The sequence below is a fragment of the Mesocricetus auratus genome, unplaced genomic scaffold, assembly GCF_017639785.1.
Source record: "Mesocricetus auratus isolate SY011 unplaced genomic scaffold, BCM_Maur_2.0 Super-Scaffold_4256, whole genome shotgun sequence".
Lineage (NCBI taxonomy): Eukaryota > Metazoa > Chordata > Mammalia > Rodentia > Cricetidae > Mesocricetus > Mesocricetus auratus.
In genome coordinates, this window is record NW_024429182.1 from 78,093,483 (window position 1) to 78,110,435 (window position 16,953).

General features: G+C 40.9%; 1 protein-coding gene across 6 annotated transcripts in view; it reads right to left on the reverse strand.

The window, feature by feature from the left end:
- The window catches only part of Mettl9 (methyltransferase like 9), a 38,144-nt gene that overhangs the window by 14,850 nt on the left and 6,341 nt on the right, over nt 1-16,953 (reverse strand). For 5 of the 6 annotated variants that reach the window (XM_040755231.1, XM_040755230.1, XM_040755225.1 and 2 more), the window contains exons 2-4: nt 8,197-8,387; nt 4,268-4,477; nt 2,382-2,566 (exon numbers count right to left, since the gene is read on the reverse strand). In XM_040755231.1, coding sequence (XP_040611165.1) covers nt 2,382-2,566; nt 4,268-4,477; nt 8,197-8,387 — 586 coding nt within the window. Of the gene's footprint in view, nt 1-1,813; nt 1,860-2,381; nt 2,567-4,267; nt 4,478-8,196; nt 8,388-16,953 lie in introns of all 6 variants that reach the window. The other variant, XM_040755226.1, reaches the window with a different exon arrangement.

Sequence of the window (16,953 nt, forward strand, 5' to 3'; positions counted from 1 at the left end):
CAAGTTCCAGGTACAATGAGACCCTATCTCAAAAAATAAAGAAGAGCAACAGAGACAGATAACTGATGTCAACCTCCTTTACCTGCCCACCCACACACACACACACACACAGAGAGAGAGAATTTCCTATTTTCCAAAGCAACAACAAACCTTTATATTTGAGGTAAATGTAAAGACCAGCGTTAAGTACAAAGGGAAGACCCTGTCAGGTTGGCCTACCACTGTAAACCCAGCATGTGGGAAGCAGAAGAAACAAGGAGGATCTTGAGTTTCAAACCAGCTCAAGTTTCAGGAACCTGTCTCCAAATCAAGCAAGCAAACAAGAAATAATAGGGGGTGGGCAGGAGGGAGGGTGGACAGACAGAGGGACTGACCGATTATGGTCATGGGTGAAAAATAAGGACAAGAACAGAATTAAAGAACATGTAAGCACCTTAATTAAAACGTTTAAATAAAAAGATTAAAAAGGTTAACCTCAAGCCTGGCAGTGGTGGCACATGCCTTTAATCCCAGCACTGGAGAAGCAGAGATAGGTGGATCTCTGTGAGTTTGAGGCCAGCCTGGTCTACAGAGTGAGTTCCAGGACAGTCAGAGCTACACAGAGAAACCCTGCCTCGAAAAAACAAAAAACTAAAACCAAAAAAAGATTAACCTCAGTCATGACATAAATCCTAGCACTGGAGAGATAACACAAAGAGATTAAAAAGTAAAGGTCATCTTTGGCGACATAGTAAATTTGGGGCTAGCCTGGGCTACATAAGACTGTCTCAAGGGAAAAAAGAAATAAAAGACTAAAGATTTTTAAAATATTAACATATACAACAAGTAGTTTTATATTAACTTATCAAAATGCAGGAGGGAATTAAAACCATAATTCTCAAGATCACCTAAAGTACAAACCACAGCATCTTAAAAGGATGAATTACTGTGATATTAAGTTACAGTGTCAGAAGCCATAGTAAACCTAAAAGCCAGGAAACAGCCCATCTCTTCTAGCATACATACTCTTCAATCAATATTAATGAAAACCAAAACCGTTCATTTACAAAAATCACATTACAAGGGTTGGAGAGATAAATGGCTTCAAGGTTAAGAGCATGCTCTGGTCTTCCAAAGGACCCAAGTTCAGTTCCCAGAACCCAAGCAGGGCAGCTCCAGTCCCTAGGAATCTGATGCCATTTTCTAGCCTCTGCAGATGCGCAAGGGAGCGCGCGCGCGTGCAAACACACACACACTACACACACACACACACACACACAAACACAAACACACACACACTACACACACACTACACACAGGAAATTCAAAAAATGACAGTAAAATTCATTTTTTTAAAAATCCTGTTACTCGGCTGACCTCACAAGGGTTAGCTCTTGAATCCCAGACTGATGCCTGGGAATCCAGCATGGGACTGATTAAGACCCCCTGAATGTGGGTGTCAGTGAGGAGGCCTAGGTAATCTATTGAGCCTTGGGTAGTAGATCAGTATTTATCCCAGGTATACAAGTGGACTTTGGACTCTCATCCAACAATGTGAGATGCACTCTCACCCTGAATTCTTGGGTGAGGGTCTAGGCCCTGCCCTGGATGAAATGACAGACGATGGGCATCCCCATGGAGGGCCTCACCCTCCCTGGGGAAATGAGGGGATATTGGGGGAGTTGGGGAGAGGGCACAGGAGGAGGGGAGGGAAATGGAGAGGAACCTGGAATTGACATGTGAAGCAACCTTGTTTCTAATTTAAATTTAAAAATAAAAAACATATATATATATATATATAATAAATCCTGTTACTCAAAGAAATGATACATACTGGGACATGAATGTCTTCAAAAGGGAACACTCTTCATTTTTAGTGTCTGGGACAAGAAGACAAAACAGTCATGATTTAGCAAGTATCTACTAGCAGATTAAAAGATAGGATTCACTGCTTGACTTGGCTTATAAGCCACTAAATAAATGGCTCTAGCATCATTTAAAGCCAGAGAGTAGACACAGTTGAGTATAAATTATTATAGTGCCAGGGGAGTACCAGAGTGCTATAAAATCTGTATTAAGATAAGCATTAACGCTGGGCGTTGGTGACGCATGCCTTTAATCCCAGCACTTGGGAGGCATAAACAGGAGGATCTCTGTGAGTTCGAGACCAGCCTGGTCTACAGAGCGGGTTCCAGGACAAGCTCCAAAACAACACAGAGAAGCCTTGTCTCAAAAAAAACAAAAAGAAAAAAATATAAGCATTAACGAAGGTGACACATACATGGCTATTATTTTAAACTCTAAGCAACTAAGAAACACTAGTCTGTTTAGTTGTTCATAACATAAAATCAAAAAGACCAAGAGATAGCCATTCTGAGAAGAGTTGGCCTGCCCACACTTACCGTTTTCCACATAGGGGTGAAAGGGCAAAACCAAGGCAAGGATGACCCTGCCTTGGGTGGGCTCCAAGACACTTCTGATATCTTTTAACAATGTCAGGGGCTGATCACACCGATCCAGCAGATTTAAGCAGCTGATGACATCATACTGGAACCCTGTATTCTGCCATTCATTTATACCAAGCACTCTGGAAAAATCAGAAAGAACTTGGTTAATATTTCTCCAATTTAGAGACAGCTTTAAAAATGACCATGACAGTCGGCGGTGGTGGCGCACGCCTTTAATTCTAGCACTTGGGAGGCAGAGGCAGGCGGATCTCTCTGAGTTTGAGACCAGCCTAGTCTACAAAAGCGAGTTCCAGGACAGCCTCCAAAGCCAAAGAGAAACCCAGTCTCGAAAAACAAACAAACAAAAAAACTATGACAAGCAAAGAGTATAAGTGCACTCCTTTAATACCAGCACTTGGGAGGCAGAAGCAGGTAGGGCTCTCTGTGAGTTTGAGGACAGCCTGGTCTATATACCAAGTTCCAGGACAGCCAGAGATACATAGTGAGACTCTTCTCTTGAAATAAAACAAAATGAAAAACTGATATGCTAAGTCAATGTGGATTGGATTCAAAATAGATAGCTATAATTTATGTTTACAACTATACAAAGAACAGGTAAGAAAAAATGGCAACTGTGGAGGCCAGAAGTCGACATTGCGTGTCATTCCTCAGATGCTATCCATTTTCAATTTTTTAAAGACAGGGTCTTCCATTGGCCTGGATTAAATGCAATGCAGGGCAGTGAGCCCTGGGATTCTCCTGTATCCATCTCTCAAATGCTAGGATAATAAATTCATGCCACTACACTCAGTTTTTCACATGGGTACGGGGGCATTGCCTAAGTCCTTATGCTTGCATGCCAAATACTTTCCTGACTGAGCTAGATTCCCCAGTCCATATTTTACCTTATAGCATTTCTTCCTTTCTTTCTATTTTATCTTTTTCTTTCTTTCTTCTTCCTTTCTTCCTTCCTTCCTACCTACCTACCTACCTACTTAGCTAGCTAGCTACCTGCTTTTTGAAATGGTGTATTACTATGTAGCCTTGGCTGGACTCCTGCTTCTGCCTCCTAGCACTGAGATTACAGTACTGTTTTTAGCTTTTCTACTTTTATGTCTATGTCTGTACTACTGCACACTTGTGGGAGTCAGAAGACACTTTCTTCAGAAGTCTCTGAACACACAGACTTCACACCTAATAAGAGTCTTCCTAAGTCTCCCAAGGACCAGACAGTTTGCAAACTGAACTCGACCTTTATACCCATCATTACTGACAGCTGTCTTGGGTAGGAGGTGGGGTCCAACTACCGTCAGGGATGTGAAGAAACTGGTTAGTGGGGATGTAACTGGTATAGGTGCTATAGGAAAGGTACAGTGAATTCTCAAAAAGTTACACAAGAACTCAGGGGGACTGGAGAGATGGCTCAGCAGTTTGGAGCACTTAGCTTTTGTAGAGGACCTGGATTTGATACCAAGTACCCACATAGTGGGTTACAATCATCTGTAACTCCATTTCTAGGGAATCCCAACACAATCTGTTACTCTTCTAGCCTCTATGGGCACCAGGCATGTATGCACATGGTACGCAGACACACATGTCGAGTGGGAATCAAGATTCACTAGACCCAGCACATGTTAAATGACATTTATTTGGAGAGATAACACTTACACAAGAGGCAGGTGGCTGCCACAGGCTTCAGCTCCAAGGACACAATGCAGAAGCAGAGTGCTGGCCTACCAAGCACAAAGCCCTGTGTTCAACCCCCAGTAGACTTTAAAACCGAAATCCATCTAAAACCAAGACATGCCCAGTACCCCCAGCACACCTCTAGAACAGGTTACCTGTATTTCTTCTTCTGAAGTTGCCAGATCATTGTTTCAGAAAGCTCAGTGGCATAAATTTCTTCAAAATGAGGGCTCATGATTTTTGTGACTTCTCCATCTCCAGCACCTAAGTCAAGAAGTCTATGAGTTTTCCAGTCCGGATTGATTTTAAGCAGTCTCTGAAACTGATCTGGTGAAAACACAAACATCGAGCCTCTTCCTAGCAACCTGGGAAAAAAGGATAAGAGCTGAAGTCTATACATATTAGTACTTCTATGTATACACAGAGCCAACAGCACCAAAAATTTTTTACTTTATATAATTATTATATGATTAAAACATAGTTTATTTTTTATGGCTAAAAGGCAAAGGCAAAGGATATCATGAATTTTTTTTTAAGTTGCAGATGATACTCCAAAATGCATGGGAATGGTAAGACGGAAAGAAAGGAGAAGCAAAAAGAAATTAAATAATGGAAGTGAAAACCAAAGTCAAAATAGGAAGAAAAGGTCAAAGGAATGGCAGAGGTGCCAGGCTAGCAGAGTCAGACCACAGTTACTAGGCAGAGGAGTCAAACATCCCTTTTAGGAAGATATACTCAACCATGTGTAATAGGAAAGAAAAATAGCTTTGTATAAAAGTTTTAAGATACACTAAAAATAAAGTTAAAAGAGCAACCCTTGCAAGAGCAGCCAACTGGCATTAAGGAAGTGGGCCATATTCAGGTAGGTTGTTTTACAGTTAGCTGTAAAATAATCATTTATTAAAGGTCCTAAAAAAAAAACCTTCAAGCTTATAGTATTGACTGAAAAGACAAAAAGAGGCTAACAGAGGTTAAATGAAGACCGAAGGAACCCTCAGAAAAGCAGGTGTTGCTCAAGCAATCCTCAAAGATGTACAGTCCCCTACTCCTTTCTTGCTTTTAAATCCTGGTTTGTCCAGGACAGGAATTCTCCAACTTCCTTTAAGCAAAACAACCTTTTCTTCAAATGAAGTGAAACTCAAGACAGTACAAAATCTAAGGAACTATTATTACAGCAAAGAGGCTGAAACCCTGCAGCTGCCAGCAGCCCACTTTTAGATTTTCTCTGCAACCTGAAGCAGCTTGAAGCAGCTCCTACTCAGATCCTGGAAAACCACTGATACCAGAAGCAGAGAAATCTGCACCATTCTGCCACTTTTCTGAAATGATCAGTGTCAAATAGGCTTAATGTTCAATGACTGTGAAAATGCATGCAACACAGCACTTGCAGTAAGGCCAGTTTCAAAAACAGTAATGAAAAGCATGGAGTTGATGTAATAAATTCCTTCTCTTCTTTTGTCATTAAGGCCATATGAGGGTTTAACAAAATTAGTAATATAGTTACAGTAAATCTTCTGCCTCACACATATGCTGAAAGACTGGAGAGTAGGAGCCCAGAAGACGTCAGAGACAGGCTAAGCAAGCTGCTGAGGACTTTTTACCAAAGAAAGCCATATCTCATAAGAAACATAACTAATCCCCATTGTTTTCACTGCTAGAGGAAAACAAGCACATGAGAGAACTTGCTGAATTGGCTGTATAAAATCCACCCAGGATCCAATCAAGCTGGATTCATGCTGACTTCATGCCACAGAACCAAAATAAGTCACAAAATGCTTTGCCTAAAACTTTCTCAGCTGAGAAACAACACAAAACAACTCTCTTTACTTGGCCTTCTCTCTACCACGAAGGAATCTGGTAAGTAACTGTGTAGTTACTACTATTGTAGAGAGTATCACTTCATAGTGGAAGATACCAGTGGGTTCAAAATTGAGTTCTGGGTGGAGAACAGGAGACAGAGCAAGAGAAAAAAAGACAGAGGCACCTAAAGTGGGGGGTGAAAGAGGGGGTGGGGGTGAGAAGAGACGGCTCAGTAGGTAAAAGAACCAAACCTGACTACCTAAGTTCAACCCCACACAGTAGGAGAGAATCAATTCCCACAATTTGTCCACTCCCTCCAAACTGGTATGCCCTGGCACGTGCACATTCACATGTGTAAACACAAAATTTACCCATAGTAAAAAATAATAGTAACTGCAGAATGAGCAAGGCAGACTACAGCATGCAAGAGGGGTATATCACTGAGCACAGGTGTTTGAGACCCATCTGGGCAACATATCAAGGCTCCATGAAAACAAAAGGATGGAGGCAGAAGAGTTGCATATAAAGGAAGGAATGGTACTTACTAACTATACTGTCTCTTTATTCTAACTACCAAACTCTACAATAAGGAATTTTAAGTGGGTTCCAACAGGTAGAAGGAAAAGGAAGTAATTTAGTTTGAAACTTCCAGAAACAAAGCAGCAATATAAGCGCTTTCTAAAAAAGCATTTATTTGTTTGTTTATGTGTGCATTGGTGTTTGGCCTGCATGTATGTCTGTGTGAGGGCATCAGATTCTCTGGAACTGGAGCTACAGACAGATGTGAGCTGCCCTGAGGGTGCTGGGGATTGAAGCTGGGTCCTCTGGAAGAGCAGCCAAAGCTCATAACCACTCAGCCATCTCTTCAGCCACTGTAAGCAGTTTTTAAAGACAAGACTCCCAATCTTTTATCGCTTTCCAAGAGGTAGAAGACCCTATAACGAATCTCTGCATGGTGGTGTATGCACTTGGGAGGCAGAGGCAGGCAGATCCCTAAGTTCAAGGCCAGAATGGTCTACAGAACGAGGTCCAGGACAGCCACAGCTACACAGAGAAATCCTGACTTGAACAAAAAAAAAAAAAAAAAAAAGAAAGGAAAAAAAAATCTCTGCAATGGTGAGGTGACACATCCGATTTTCAAAGAAAGAATGAATGAAATGGCATAGGACAGAAAACCAGTGTAACCAATTTTAGGAACAAAACATCAGGTCAGGTTGTATAAATTCAACTCCCAATATAAAATCACACATGTTTGCTAAAGCAAACATAAACTAAGCTCATATAAACAAGGCAGAAAATCAAGTAAGAAGTCCTGACAGATGGCTTGTGATGCCTGAAAACATATTTGAGAACCAGATGATAGACTGGGGATCCAGATTTTAGCAAAAAGTTGATCCAAACCTCAAGGGAAAAGGAAAAGTAGGCAAAACAAGGCTTGTTAAGCATCATGACTAACTGGCAAAATTTGGCTTTCTCCATTGTAGGGCCTTGGGCATGTTTAAAATTTAACTAAGAAGTGATAAATGATACTTATGAAGTCTTTTCTATAGATGTATAGGTGAAGGAACCAAACTTTCCGGTGCACCTAGACATTATGTGAGGGCAAATGCCAGATCCTTCATACAAGCTGCTGCCTACTGTTAAAACTCAAGAGTCAGAGAGGTCCCTTCAAAAACTTGCCTGTGGGGTGTGGGCTTAAGGCAGACACCTCCTCTCCAGCACAAGGGCATCCTCCACTGGAGGGCTTGATCTCAAGTCTTTGCTACATCAAACCCTTAGTTAGCAGTTTGCTACCAGAAGCCAGTTAAAAATGCAGATCCTCAGGCAGGTGTGGTGACATACGCCTTTAATCCCAGCACTTGGATGGGCAGAGGCAGCTGGATCTCTGTGAGTTCAAGGCCAGCCTGATCTACAAAGTTCCAGGACAACTAGGGCTGATACAGAGAAACTGTCTCAAAAAAACAAAAACAAAAAACAGATTCTCAGGACCAATCAACTCATAACCTACCTTTTAACACCATAGCCTGGTGGTTCCTACGTACACCAGAGCAGGAAATGCACTGAATGAAGTCTCCCACCACAGAATATAGGCTAATAAAGCTACTTTCACAGTTACAATGGATTTTAAAGGTCTAGATACATAAGGCTCCAACAGTGAGTCTTCTGTCAAGGATTTTGACAAGCAGGAGTGCTGTGGCTGAGGTAGTATCTAGAACAAGGTAACTTTCCTCTTTCCTTTTTTAAGTCTAAGAATAAAAGGGGTGGGGATTCAATATTCACTTACCCGTTGATAGATGTTCTAGACATAAACAGGCTAAAAACAGATGATACAAAAGAATGATAGAGTTGGATAAATAGCCAGCCAGATTTCTCAATGCTGTTGTTTAAGAAGATCTGTGTTCCTTGATCAAGATAACTCTGAACAAAGACAGACTGAAGTGATTCACATAACTTCTCTCTGTTGCACACATACCACTAGGGGAAAAAAAAAGAACATTAAGCATAGTTGATTTAACATCTAAGAAAACAAACAAATTAAAAAAAAGATATCTAAGATCTTCAAATATACTCTCATGACTCTGAGGGCAATCATCAGTCATCTTTTCTGCCCACATAACCCACAAAGTACAAACTTCTTTGGGTATGACCTCTCACTTGATTCTCATGACCCAGCCCTCTCTAGGTGGAGAGGAAGAGGGAGAGAGGTTTTCAGGCCATGCAGCACAGGAAGGAGCTGGTAGAACCAAATCATCAGCCTAGGTCTTAGAACCCCGACCCAAGGCTTCAGTCACAGCACAAGTCAAGTCAGAAGACCTTCCTTGGCTGAGACTGAATCATCACATAATCCAGAGATGGAGCTCAAATCTGTCAACCAAATCAGCAGCACAGTGAGCAAGAATTAGTACTCTGGAAAACACATCAGGTTGCCAGCCTGTATTCTTCAGAGATATAAGGAAAAGAGACCTTCAGACAGCTTGGGATGTGTTTTAGCAATATGCCTGTCAGCAACTCTTAAGAGACTACAAGGTGAGCTCAAGAAAGCTGCATTTCATTCTGTAGTCAAGGAGAAGACAAGTGATGACACACTAAAAAAGGATTTCAAGGAATAGGCTCTAGCCAGAAAATATTTTTTTAAACAAAATTCTACAACTATAGATACAGTCAACCTTCCAGGCTAGACACATGGCTCAGTGGTTAAAAGCACAGGCTGACCTCGCAAAAGACCCAGACTCAGTTTTCCAGGACCCACATGGCAGCTAACAACCATCTGTAACTCCAGTTTTAGGGAATTTAATGCCCTCTTCTGGCTTCCTTGGGCACAACATGCACGTGATACATGTATATACATGCCGGCAAAACACCCATATGCATAAAAATAATTTTGTTTGTTTAGCTAGCCTTCCAAAACAAACATTTCCCATCTCCCTAGAGTTAGTGTAGCAGAAAAGTGGTTAAGTGGGTTTCATAGCAGCTTCAGTGTTAGACCCACAAGCAATCCTAGCTCTATAACTGCTGTGTGAGCTCAGACAAGGTGATCCACCAGTATCTCTCTTGGTAAGGTACTATGAAAATTAAACAAAAATAGTGCAGGCAAGTCAGTACAGCACAAAGCACACAGCAGACACCTATGAAAGCAGTAGTAATTCCTCTAATACAGATACCCACAAGTCTCTTATATACAGTGGGAAAACTGCAGAGACATTACTTTTAGTGCATTATTTATTAGAAAACCACTAACTTTTCCAAATAAGGAGTCTACTAGTTAAAAATGACTTGCTTAAAACCTTGACAAATCTGACCACTTACCAGCAGTAAAGTGTCCCATAACTTCCTGCACAATTAGTGGAGCAACTTTACAGTCATCCAACACTTACTAATGCTGAGTACAATCAGTCTTCCTGACACTAACATTAAAAGAAACCAAATGTAAGCCAGCAAAAACATGCAAAGGGTCACAGTAAATGTCAACGATTCATCCTTTATACACCCTATATACTCCAAACCTTCTCGTTCTTGATTACTTTGTACTAACTTGCTATTTAACCACTGTTACCAAAATTGCCTGAGCTTTTACCTAAAACATCTTGTTGTCTCTGCCCTACCCAGTGACAAGCTATAAAATGGCTTAAATCCACAGCCAACACTTCTCTCCTTGGTCTGGAAGTGTTCTTGTTTACTCATTTACTAACCCTGAAAATTTACTGAGCCTGAAGCTATGACCCCATACAGCTCATAAATCATTTTTATTATACTCATGACCTTGTGCACATTCTGAACTCTAAACTCTGAGCTATTCTGACTTTTATTTTTTACTCTGAAATGACTAATCAAGTTGAAACCCAGCACCTTGCTAACAGGCAATCAGGAACATTCCAATATTGTGGGCAAGAAGTCATTCAACTGAAAACCAGGAGCTAAGAATTTCCTGGCATCCATTTGTAAATGAACAACAAGAATAACAATGGATTCTGACTTCCAAAAGTAAGCAAGAAGTGGCATCATTTACAGCTACTATTGTTTTCAAGCACCATCTCAAATTTTAATAGTATATTTCTCCATTCATAAATATTAACACACGTGGTTGAACCTTTACTGCCACAAAAGTTTTCTCAGGAAAGAATCTGGTGGTTTGGATAAGAATGGCCCCCATAGGCTCATATATTTGAATGTTTAGTCATCAGAGAAGGGCACTATTTTAAAGGATTAGAAGGATTAGAAGATGTGGTCTTGCTGGAGAAGGCGTGACCTTGTTGGGGGAAATGTGTCACTATGGGTATGCTCTGAGGTTTAACAGCCCATGCCAAACCCAGAGTCCCTCCCCAGGCCTGCAGATTGGCATGTAATTCTTGGCTACTGCTCAAGCACCTGTGTGCCACCATGTTCCCTGCCATGATGACAACAGACTAAACCTCTGAAACTGTAAGCAACCCTCAATTAAGTTTTTATTTTCTTTCCTAAGAGTGCCTGGGTCATGAAGGGTTTTCACAGCAATAGAAAGCAACACAAGACGATTAGTAAATGGAATATACTGCTGAATAAAAAGGAGTAAAGCTCTTCCCTGTGGAGGTTTCCATGCCCCTTCTGGTCAGTTATGTCATACAAGGCTCAAGTTCACAACAGCACCAGACATCATTACCAAAAAGCAGAAACAACTCAGCTGTCCATTAACTGATGAGTAAAAAAGTGTAGTAGATACACACAAGGGAACAATATCTTACCATGAAAAGAATAAAGTATCCAGAGGATAAGCCTTGACAGCACACTAAGTAAAATAAGCCAGTCATAAGAGGTCACCTACTGTATAGTTCTACTTATATCAAACATCTATGATATAGAAATCCAGAGACAAAAAGCAAATTCTGTAACCCAGGCCTTGGGTCAAGAGACAGTAGGAACTGGCTTATTAATGGACATAAGAATTCTATTGGAGAGGGAACTGGGATTGACATGTAAAACAAGCTATTTAAAATTAAAATAAAAAAAATTTAAAAAAAAATAAAAAAACAAAAAAAAAAAGAATTCTATTGGAGGTAGTAAAAATTTCCAAAGTTAGATATTAGTGATGGCTATACAACTCTACAAATGCTAGAAACTATTATACATTATGAATTTTTTTGTGAGGACTGAGGAGATACCTCAGTTGATAAGGTGCTTGCTTTGTAAACATGAAGACCTGCATTCAGTGACTAGGACCCACATAAATGAAGAAGCCAGGCATGTGGTGGTAAATATAACCCAGTACTGGAGAGGTAGAAAAAGATAAAGTCCAAGGGCTTGCTGGCCAGTTAGCCTTGCCCTGCATATTTGGCCAGTGATGAACCATCTTAAAGAGAACAAAGTGGACAGCACCTGAAAAATGACATTCAAGGTTATTCTGAGTGCCACTTACACTCATAAACATGCACACACACATACACACAATTTTCACAGCAAACACACCTACACACAGGTGGGTAGTTTGATCCTATAGAAATTAAGCACTCTGGAAACACATATGACCTAGCAAATAATATGTAACAGTATAATGGTCAAAGTGCTCCCCACGGTTTCCAAGGCCTTACAAGACCATTGTTCTCTCTTGTCCACAGCCTCACCTCACAGCATGTACTACCATGGTCCTGGGCTCTCACTTTGTCCGCTGTTCTGTACTCTCTTCTAACGGCAGTTTCCCACAGCTATTCCACACAACATTTGTTTCTGCCCACTATGCTCCCTGCCTGGTTAGTGCAGCCCTACTTAAGCATGTCCTCAGTTTCCCTGAACTTGTAGAGTAACTTAGAGTTCCCTGTACTAACCCCCTCTCATACATTCCATGTGTCTCCTTGGCAATATGTGTGTCAGCTGAATAGTTTATTCCATGTTTAGCATCTATCTTCACAGTCAAAAAGTTCATAAAGACTGGTACAATAGATGACTTCAGAGTTAGGTAGACAGAGACAAATGATTTATTTGCCTCTGACTCTCTAAACAATTGCTGCTAAGACTCACAGGAAGTCTACATACATAGAATCTGGCATCTTTAACAAACTCGTAAAGGAAACAAGGATAACCACAGAAACATCCTGTCACTGGGTTGTCAGCAGCTCAAACTCCAGGGTTTCTATAAGGCTCTATATAACCATAACTTTGCAAATAATGGTTAAAAATTATCTGCTTACCTGTCTACCACAAAACTGCATTATCACACACAAGCTCACATGGAGAGAGACAGTGAGCACCCGTAGGTATCAGGCACCTGGTAATCTTTATGTTGCAATTACGCCACATATTTTTTTGTTTTGTTTTTTGAACAGGGCCTTACCCTGTAGCACAGGTTGATCTGGAACTTACTATGTAGCTCAGACTAGAGGCAACAGTCCTGCCTCACCCTCCCAAGTTCTAGAATTACAGGCATGAGCTATTTCTTCTGGGTTAAACTTCGTATCTTTGGAACAGAAGGAAGTCTAGAGTCCCAGTGTGTCTTCAGCCGCTTCTAGATCCTATTCCTGTGACTGTATGCCAAGAGCATCTTTTAAAAAGGGTTCTTGCTTCACTCTATCCAGTACTGCTTGAAAATAAACAGGGCTATTCTCCAATGAAGCTGGTCTGGACAAGTCTGAAGAAAAAATAATCCAGTCTGGACTGTGTATTCCTACGGGCCAGTGTTTCTCAATCTTGGCACTGACACTTTGGCTTTGGAACCCTTTGTTACAGACTACCTTTACTTATCAGATCCGAGTAGCACCACCCCAGTGCACAAAATGCCCCCCAGGGAGCAACTGCCACTGCTTGAGAACGTATATGAGAACTGGATTTAGCCAGTAGTGTTTTCTAACTACCATGGCTTAACTGTGATCTAAGACGACTACTAGATTACAGGAGGGACTCATTGGTTTCGGGAACTTGAATTCCAGAAGGGAAAATGAATCTGAAATCCAAACAAACAAGAAGCAATGAGACTATGATTTGGGTTCCAACTTGCAGAGCCCTCGATAAGCAAACCTTGCTCAGAAGTCAACGAGAGACAATCAGTGAGAAGCTACTGCACACAGATAGTGGTCCCCTGTAGTTACTGCTCTCCAAACAACCAGGCTTAAATGAGAGCTCTACAGAGCTCACAGCACTGGGTAGCTGCCTAAAGACTCATGGGCACTTTCCAGCAGGTAAAGTTCTTTGAATGCATGTTCCTCAAAGGCTACAGAAACAAAGGTGCAGTGGGCAAGAAAATACTACACTTATAAAATGGTCTGTGAGATTATTAATCAAGTAAACTTTGAAATCCTAACAACCCACAGATGCCAAGCACAGTACATTATGTTAACTAAACACCTTTGTAAAGCTATACTAACAGCAATGTCATTACTTGCACAGGACTGCATGGACAATAATAACTAGACAAATAATAAAGCCAAACTGGGTGGGTGACAACAGCATGGTGGTGTTTCTTTTTTTATTTTTTGGGTTTTTTTTTTTTTTTTTTGGAGGTTGTCCTGGAACTCACTCTGTAGACCAGGTTGGCCTTGAACTCACAGAGATCCGCCTGCCTCTGCCTCTGCCTCTGCCTCCCGAGTGCTGGGATTAAAGGCGTGTGCCACCAACGCCTGGCTTGCATGGTGGTGTTTCTAACAATGTTACTAAATCAAAATAACAGGACATGAGGTCTTACTGTCTTTCAAAACTTCTTCATGGGCTCAGTAATTGCTGTGTCAACATGAGGCCCTGAGTTGAAATCCCAATACACACATAAAAAGCCAGACAGCCTAGCCAAAACCATGAGCTTGAGGTTCCGTGAGAGGCCCCTGTTTCAAGAGAATTAAGCAGAGAATGGTAAAGGAATATAATATCCAATGTCTTCCTCTAGCCTCCACAACCATGCACCTGCACACTTGAATGCATATATCATACACATACATTCACACATACACATGAACATTTCTTAATAGTTATACAGCCTTGGTTGGTGAGTCACTTTTAGAGTGAAAGAAATATAGTCTTTCTATGAAACCATATCTGATTGTCAAGGCTAAGGAGCACGATTTAAAGTTTCTCTAAAATTATTTTTTGGAATTTTTACCAAACACATGCTATACAATGAAAAGACTTTTCTTTCAAAAGACAACAGGATTTAGCACACCAACAGAACTTGAAAATTATAAAATACAGCTTATTGACTTTATATAGTGTGACATAATAAAAATAAATATTCGGTCTTTCCCCCCATATTCCTAGTACAGAACTCCTAAAATTTCTGGGAAATCTTCATGGTGATTAGAATTTCTTTCAGTGACTGGAGATGGCTCAGGGGCTAAGAGCACTTACTACTGCTCTTCCAGAGAAACAAGGCTCAATTCCCAGAACCCACAACGTGGCTGACAACATTCTGCAATAGTTACCGGGGATCTAATACCCTCTTTTGGTCTCCTTGAGAACTAGGCATGCACATGATACCCAGACATGCATGCAAGCAAGACACTCATACACATAAAATGAAAATAAGTAAGTCTTTTTTAAAACACTAAAAAAAAATATCTTCCCAAGCAAAATGGGAAGGAGGAAAAGTTATGACCAGACAGATGGAACTTTTTTGGCCCTATCCTACATCCCCAGGAACAGAAAAAAACACTATACTGAAGTTGACCATCCACTGCCAATGATTGAATCCATTATGCCCTAAATCTGGGAATCATTACAGCAAATTATGAAACCCAGGGGATGCGGTTGCAGGAACCTCTGAACATACAGCCAAGGTGAGGAAAAGTGATGGCAATCTGGAGACCTGGAACTTGCAGCTGGCTTCTGAAGTGAGTGGCAGTCTGATAGAACTGGTCCCTAAGACCTGTGACTCCTGCCCCTGTATTGTTGGGCACCCAGTGAGCAATAAGAACTTGAAGAATTGCTTACTGCCAGACATTGGAGGTAAGGAGCCCACCCCACCCACTACACCCCATCCTTTAAGTTTTTCCAAGCATGTCAAACTGAGCAGTCCCACCACTGTCCAACTCACAAACCACAAAATCTTCAACCATAGTGCCTCACAAAGGCCAACTAGAGTGCATGCAGTTTCCTATTAAGAAGGCAAGCCCATTTTCACACAGCCTTCAGAGAAATGTGTGGTTTTCTACATGGAGCTATATGAAATAATGGGAAACTCTGGGCCTTTTACTGAGGCAGAGTTGGATTCAAAACCCAAGCCTATCCAACAACTGATTCTGGTCTCTCCTGAGTCTCTTGAATCTGTTGCCTATGAAGAAGAGTTGTCATAAGGATTATAAAGCATAATTCACTTAAAGGCACTAGGTACACAATGAAAGCCTATTAAAAGTGATCATATGTCAGAAGGAAAAGGCTGGCTTTGAGGGGACAGTTCAAGGAAAGGCCACACTACCAGTCTGGGCACCCAAATCATTCTCAAAATAAATGGGTCCTTTGAATTTAATGAACAAGTAGTCTTTCCAATTAGAAAGCTGGTCAGAAAAAGCCCATGAACTACAATTTAAGGACTCAGAAATTCCATTCCCAGATTCTACAATGCAATGCAATCAGTCTTAAAATTTCACAACTGATACATTCTAAAAGCCAGCTCTGGAGTAAACCTATAAACCACTCGCCATTTTACTAGAAATTTGTAACAAGTCAGTATCTCTTTACTTCAAGATATGTAATGTGGTTCTAGGAATTAGGATTCCTCCAAGATGATATCAACAATGAGTGAAAAAAAGCTACCCCCAAAAGCCCTGGCCCATGGACCCTACAGGAAAAAGACTTAGCACCCAATTCTGGTAATTTTGGCCCATAATTAAACATACACATGCATATTTGCTGGTTTACTGGTACATCTATTCCATAATTCTAGCACTTGGCAAGGCCAAAACTGACAAAACTTGTCCTATCAGAGGTTTTCTGTAGAGCATCCAGCAGCATAAACCTTAGACTCTGGTAACAATCTCAATGCACACAATGAAAGGTGCCCTCATATTCATAGTGGAGAGCCATTTATACAAATTAGATTAAGTTGCTTTAGCTTTGATTTAATAAATGTATAACTGGCAGTCCTCATTCCAGATACTCTCACATGATTAGTGTTTTACAATCCTAAGATTTTAACAAAACTTCTGATGATCTAAACAACAGACTCTTTTTAGCAGAGGTTATGGGGTCCTCTAGGGCACTTCAAAGGGGAACATAATGACCCTTGGCATATTCAGGGAAGGAAGTGATCTTAGTGGTCCAGGAAACTGAGGTAAGCACTTGTTTGAAGGCTTTAGCACAGGGTGCAAAGAAGAAAGAAACCTTCTTTGGAGTCTTTAGTATTCGACTGCAAAGGCTTCCAGAGTGGAAGGCAGAGCAGAGACACCAATCCATCACAGCCTGTCAGCTAGCTGGCTGACACCCTGAAGCATGGTTAACTCATGCAGGACTTCTGCCAACCTCCAAAAGGTAACTGAAAAATAAAGAGACAGGAAACTAATCTCTCCTTTAGCACATCTGACTGTGGATGTGACATTCAAGCACTTTTTCATTTGGAAATATATATTCCAATGCTATCTTGACTCTATTGTAG